This window comes from Bactrocera neohumeralis, unplaced genomic scaffold (genome assembly GCF_024586455.1).
Source record: "Bactrocera neohumeralis isolate Rockhampton unplaced genomic scaffold, APGP_CSIRO_Bneo_wtdbg2-racon-allhic-juicebox.fasta_v2 ctg2755, whole genome shotgun sequence".
Classification (NCBI taxonomy): Eukaryota; Metazoa; Arthropoda; class Insecta; order Diptera; family Tephritidae; genus Bactrocera; species Bactrocera neohumeralis.
This window is the reverse complement of record NW_026090329.1, coordinates 6,044-12,865: the sequence shown is the minus strand read 5'-3', so window position 1 is coordinate 12,865 and position 6,822 is coordinate 6,044. Positions and strand designations below refer to the sequence as shown.

Sequence of the window (6,822 nt, the reverse complement as noted above, 5' to 3'; positions counted from 1 at the left end):
TTCTCTTTTTCAAAACTGTTAGCGGAGTAGATTTATTAAAAGTTGTGGTTAGGATTTTTTCCAACTTCTCTACTTCTGAATCTAATTCCTTAGGATTTCTGATTTCTCTTATTGCCTCCCTTTTCAAGGCATTTTGTGGCTATACTGGTAAATTTTCCCCATGCCGTTCTTCTAGGGTTCCGGTAAGTGAGAGGCGCACTGTGCTTCTCGCGGATGCTAAAGAGTATCCAGGAGTGATCCGACATGGAAGGCTCATCGGATACCCTCCAGTTATCCACAACGAGACTGTCTGTGTCCGTTGATAGCGTGAGGTCAAGCACTTCCTCCCACCCCGGAAACCTATCCGAGCTTGGGAAAATAAAAGTTGGCTTATCGCCCTTATTGCAAATGCTTAGATTACTATTCAAAATATACTGCAAGAGTGACTCACCTCTGGTGTTTATACTGGAGCTACCCCATACGGTGTGCCTTGCGTTTGCATCACACCCTATTAGGACATCTTCCTTCCTGTTCTCCTCTACTAGTCTGGTGAGCGGGGCCGGTGGTATGTCTTCGTCATGGGCCAAGTAGGCCGAGACCAAGAAGAAGGGCTTATCCTTCTTTTCCACCTTTACCACTGTGATATCTGCTGTGCTGTAATTAGGACAAATAAATGCATTTATACTTTTATTGATAAGAATGCATGCCCTAGGTTTACCTCTGTTCCGTGTGTAAAACAGGCTATGGTTGCTGCTGTTTAGCCATTTAATGGTATCTTCATTGACCCAGGGCTCCTGTACTAGGCTGATGTCGATTCCCCCCTCGTTCACGAGGGTTGTCAGATTCGCTGTAGCACTCTTTGAGTGCTGCAGGTTTATCTGTACGCATCTTATGTTATTGGGCATCTCGGGTTTCTTCGATGCCCACATTCTTTAGCAACTGGCTGGCGTCGTCGACCTCTTCCGTGTCGTCTTCGTCAGCCGCTTTGTCGCCTTGGAATATTTTTAGTCTGGCTTTGCGGATTCCGAAGCTGATTTTGTAGTCAGTCTTCTTCAGAGCCTCAATGGACTCATCACAAATGGCCACTAGTATTGGCTTGCTTGCTTTATTCGGTTTTTCCTCCTTGATTAGCTATCACTCATCTATACTAGGTATAGATTTGTTCTGCAGCTTAATGCACCGCAGGAGTTTTTCGCCTGGCTCCTCTAGAGGGGGTAACCAAATGCGAGCACGAGGTCTCTTCAAAATGTCCTTGGCGGGTATAAGCCTCAATTGGAGGCCTACAAAGGCGTTGCTAATTTTAGCCACACTACCCGTCAGGAAATCCAGCGAGGCCTGGTCCGCGCACTTGATGACCCTGTAGCCCCTGAGGGTCTCAGAAGAGTCAAACTCCGGATGAGGACCCGCAGGATTGTCGAGTACATAGCTTAGCATCATACTCGACAATCTGACGTCGATCTCCACCCATCTCTCCTGCATTGTGCTCGGAGAGGAGGAATTTCCGTCTATGATGACCACCTGCAGGCTATCTCTGGCAACATCGCAGAAATGCCTTGCCGTTGTTGTGCTGCTGTGTTCACCTTCGCTTCGCCTTGATTTTTTGGGCTGAGTTCCGGGTACTTCTGTGATGGAGCGATTTCTCTTCTGAGAAGTGCTCTCTCGCTTGCTCTCTTCTTGAGGTTGTGATTGCTTCCTTTTCAGGTAGCCTTCATATTCCTCTACGATAGATTTGAGGCGCTTTGTTTCGGCCTCATCAACTGGGGTACCGGCTGCCTGGTCTTTGGCTATCTTCCCTAGTATGAAGACCGCCCTCTGGTACCGGTTTTTCCTCAGCTGATTCTGGGATTTCTTGCGCTTCTTCCTGTTTTCTCCTTTAGCCGCCAGGGCACTTTGGTTGGTGCTCATGGCAGCCTTGGAGGTGGATGCTTCCTCCCTTATATCAGGGGCTTTTACTGCTGTATCTACCGGCATACTTTGGTTGGTATGTCCGGTAGTACTCTTACTCGTCTCCTGGCTGGAGGCAAGTAGCTCGTCTTCTTCGGATTCCGTAATAGGATTCCGATAGTTCATGTCCTTAGTCGTGGCTGTTGTCGTCAATTTGGTTGTTGTAGTTGATGTTGTTGTTGTTGTTGCATTATTGTTAAACCAGTTTTTTTAAAAAGTTTAAAAGCACGATATTTTCTATTTTTCTTACATAATTCTTTCGAAAACCATAAATTAGAACTAATTTTTTGAGTAGCAACACACTTCGGAACATATTTTTCAAATAAGTTTACAGTAGTTTCATTAAAGTGGGAAGCACTAAATTCAATATTGCCACTGTAATCTGGCCAAGTTATTTTAGAAAGTTCGTAACTAATCTTCTTAAAATTAGCTTTCGCAAAGTTGAACCGAAAACAAAGGTCTTGTGTATTATTATAACCAAAGTTGGCTATGATTTCGATGTTAATTTCCAAAGCAGGATGATACGTGTCCTCTGGCCGAACCAAAGGATCACATCGGACAACAGAGAACATTGAAGCGTTATCGATGTAAACTAGATCTAAGAGGTTACCAAATTCGTTTGAAATTAAATTAATTTGGTTAAGACCCAACTCCGACATTTCATATAAGAACTCGTTAAAACATGAACGAGTACTAATAGGGATGGTGTGATCATCAATAGATTTCCATGATATTCGAACGATCTGTTCAGCCGGTCATATCTAAAGATTTCGAATTCGCTGTTGAATATTTCGTTATCAAAAATATGGGGCTTTAGCCAAGTTTCTGTCAAAGCAATGATTTTAAAATTACAATGAACGCTATTTAGATACAAATCAGTAAGTTTTGTATTAAGCACTCTAACATTTTGATAATAAATAATCAGCGAATTATTGTTAATTAGTTTTTTGTATCAACGGGATTTCTTGGCATTTTAGTGATAACTACAGGGGGCTTATCACGTTTGTGCTCGAATTCGCGCACAAAGACCCCAGATGGCCAGAATGAGTTGTCAAGTATCAATTGGAAATTGTCAGCGGATACGTCGATCTTAAACGAGGAAATATCCCTGTTGTATTTGAAATTAAATTTACGGATGTCTGTATCTACCGTTTTTAATTTCGACGAGATGTAACTGTTTATATCCGCAGCAAGTCTCGAGATAAAAATTGCTTTTTTTCGCAGTATTACCACTAAGTTTTTATTAGCTGACTTGGAGGTATTTGGGAGGCGGATCTTGAAAGTTTTCCGCTTACCGTATTCAGTAACAGTTTTCTCTGTGTCCCTGACCAGACGGAACCTTCTCTCCTTGAGGACAAGGGATGCAAGATTTATGAGGTCAATAGCGGGTGGGGCATTCTTTTTAGGAAGATACAGTGGTATCTTCATCAGACGACGTTTTCGTTTGGGTTTTGGATTCTCATCCCGAGTATTTAGGCATTGAAATGATTGAAACAGCGTTTCATAATGCCTAAATTTTTCAGTAAGGGTTTCAAGCTCTCGACCAATCTCCTTGAAACCATTGCGCGCCTGCTTAAAAACTTTAAATAATTCAATTTCAATGAAGACCAACATTTCAAGCAAAACCAGCGCAAGCCCTTACTGTCAAGAATGGAATCCAAAACCCTACCTGTCAGTCCAGCACATTTAAGATGAGCAAGCCCATCACAAAGCCAACAAGAAACGAAGCGTTCCGACTCGCCTTTCACAGAGCAGTTCGGAAAGTTACAAGTCATAATGAACAAAAACAGTATTAAACAAAAATATAGAAAATGTTAAATAATAAAAGTAAAAAGCGCGATGACAAAAATACATATTTATAACAAATGAATGCAATAAAATAGTTAGTTATCAAAGATAACAACCAATGTAGCGAGCAGTTTGAGATGCACTGTAACACACGAAAAGTAAGAAACTCGCGATCAGCTATGGACAAAGATGGAAATGAATAAAAAAAAGAAAGAAATTTAAGTAAGCAATATAAATTAACACTAACAATTGCACTATTTAAAATGTAGCAACAAAAACAAATTGAAAATGACTCGGCACAATAAATTAAAATTAGCCAGAACAGAATTAAAGTAAAATCAATTGCTTTATTAGCACAATATAACACTGATACTTATCTTAAAAGATCACTTAATACAGAAATTTTCACAATAAAGTTTTAAATATAAATTAAATAAATTCGCCAGAGAACCAAATTCACAGCTGAGCACGAGAAGGGTTGCCTAGGTATATGTTGTTTGCAAAATTGTACAAAATTTTCGGACAAGGTGATCACTCCATTAGTATTGTCGATTTGCATTTTTCCATTTCCGATATCCAACAATTGTTCCGAAAACTGATATGCAGATGAATCGTCTTGTAATAGGACACGCATATTGACATTCCAGGTAAATTTTTTCACAAATCTCCAGAGAGCAGAAGATTTCAGGCATGCATTTATTTCATCGGCAGGAGTTGATCGAGGAAAAAATTGGCAATGTTTGTCGAAAATCACCTGATAACAATATCAAGGCACCACCAAACAGCTGTTGATTTCCGCGTAAATCTTTCATAGTTCGATCCAATGCTTCGAGCGATTTTTTGTTGGCCATTGTACACTCATCCCACAGAAACAGCTTTCAAAATTGTTTGGTATACATAGTTTTGTTGATCATTTAATTTGCCAATATTTGATTGCACAAATTCAATCAATTCGTCACAATTGAATTGTTGTTCACGTTGCAATTCTTGATCCATCAAATCATGCATCGGACGATCAGGTGAAATCATAGATAACGGTGATAATGCTTTATGCGCAATTTTGAGACACATATCTTCAATGATTATTAATGCTTCATTGTACATTTCCAAGGTAATCATCAAATCTGGATTATTTGACGTACGACGCATCCGAATCAAAATATCTTCCGTCATGTAATCTTGATATTTGTTCTATAATTCCAGTGGATTCGACTGCATGCATGTTGATATTATAATCGAGAAAAGCATTCTTATTTGTTGTGGTAAAGATGAAACACATGCATCTTGAAGCGTCGATTCCCAATGTGAATCGTTTTCTAACAAATGCAGTAGGTGACATGCCTCGCGATACGTCTCACATAAATGACCATCAACTATTTTCAAATTTTCGAACGTTCTCTGTCCTTGAACGTTCATCAACAGCAATCGCAAATAAAAACATTCCGCGTTGTTGGGATGAATCGTATACATTCTGCCCAAAGCATCTGTTGAATATATACCTGGGTGACCATCAATGTTGTATTCCATGTGTAATACTGAGGTACATCAGTATATAGCAAACTTCTGGCAAATGTATCGGTTTCACAAAGTCGAAAAAAGCAGTTAAAGTAGTCGCTGGTGGTTGTGCTGCTCTCTGCTGTATATTTTCAGTAGTAAAATAAACACGTTGACGATTTTCAAGATGCACTGCTAGATGAACAACAACAGGATGTCTTTCGTGCAATGGATACGAAAATATTCGCCCAATTGCTTCATTGCTGCTAACGTATCGCCCCATTTGATATCGGGTAATTTCATCGTTCCTATTGTCAGCATCAGGTACTTCACAGACAGCCATATCACTTCCTTTATTCACATACTTGCAAATGTATTTGATTGACTTGACGGAATTACAATACTCAACGTTAATGTGAGACTGAAATATTTTAGACAGAAGTTTTGAATATGGCACAACCCAGCGATTATCGACGATGATTTCTTGATGACGAATGTTCATCATTACTGATTGACCGTTATCTTCAGTAGACCGTCGTGGATACAACGGGTATCCATCATTGCCTGTTATTGTGTCGGAAGTCAATGCTCTGGGATAACGCTTTGAGCATTTGCCATCAATCATGCATGGTGAATTCATATTTAGTACGCCACATGGGCCATGAATCATATGTTTTGTGACGACTTCAAATATTTCTTGATCAATTGTTTGATCTGGTATCTCGGCTGATATGATATTATCAATTTCATCTGGTGTGATTTTACGAACCAACCATAACAATATATGTGCGTGCGGCAATCCTCTCTTTTGAAATTCGATTGAATACATATAACACCGCACTTCTCCAAATACGCGCAATTTCACAATTACATCCATCAGCGCTTTTAATTTTTGCCGAAAAACACGTGCATTTATATCGTGACGATTTGTTGTTGATTGACCGTCAAACAAATTATTTTGAATATCGCTCCACTTCGGATTACATGTGAATGTAATAAATAAATCTGGTCGGCCGTATTTTTTCACGTATGACATCGCATCTTGAGCATATTCGTGCATATGGCGAGGGCTTCCAATATAAGATGCTGGTAATATCGACAGATGTCCAATATCATTCAAATTCCCATCATTTGTTATTGCATCACGCAAATGTATGTATTCTTCTGTTCGCAATTTACTTTGATTGAACCGGATGTAATTGAGACGTTCAGTCTCAATTTTCGCATACATGTTCACAATGTATTGATGAAACAGTTTTCCACATCTCAAAATGTAATTTGAACTTCCTTCGCGAATCATTAATATGAATAATAATTCTTGGCGCTGACCTTCTTTTGAGCATCAAGACCTGTTCAATTCAAAATCGAAACCTTTTATTTAAACGAAATATTTATAAGCACGATATATATACCTGTGCTTGGATTAATCATTGGGATACTATATCCATCATGGCCATTCCAGTGCAATGCAACGTAACAACGATGAAGCTCCGAAACACGTTGTAATTGTTCATTTCTAAGGTGAAGAATAATATCTCGAGATTGAAACTGATCGCCAACAATCACAATGGCCACTTCATCAATGGTTGGTGCATTGAATCTTCTTGAATGCTCTCC

The 6,822-nt window shown here is 39.5% G+C and overlaps 1 protein-coding gene across 1 annotated transcript; it reads right to left on the bottom strand.

Annotated features, from left to right (window-relative positions):
- Positions 1-5,221: 5,221 nt before the first annotated feature.
- On the bottom strand, positions 5,222-6,436 carry LOC126766869 (uncharacterized). The gene has a single exon (XM_050484551.1). The coding sequence runs from the start codon at positions 6,434-6,436 to the stop codon at positions 5,222-5,224; it is 1,215 nt and encodes a 404-aa protein (XP_050340508.1).
- Between the last annotated feature and the right edge of the window lie 386 nt (positions 6,437-6,822).

What these genes read in the sequence shown, in the direction of transcription:
- LOC126766869 (XM_050484551.1), bottom strand. Translation starts at nt 6,436, where the DNA reads ATGTATGCGAAAATTGAGACTGAACGTCTCAATTACATCCGGTTCAAT.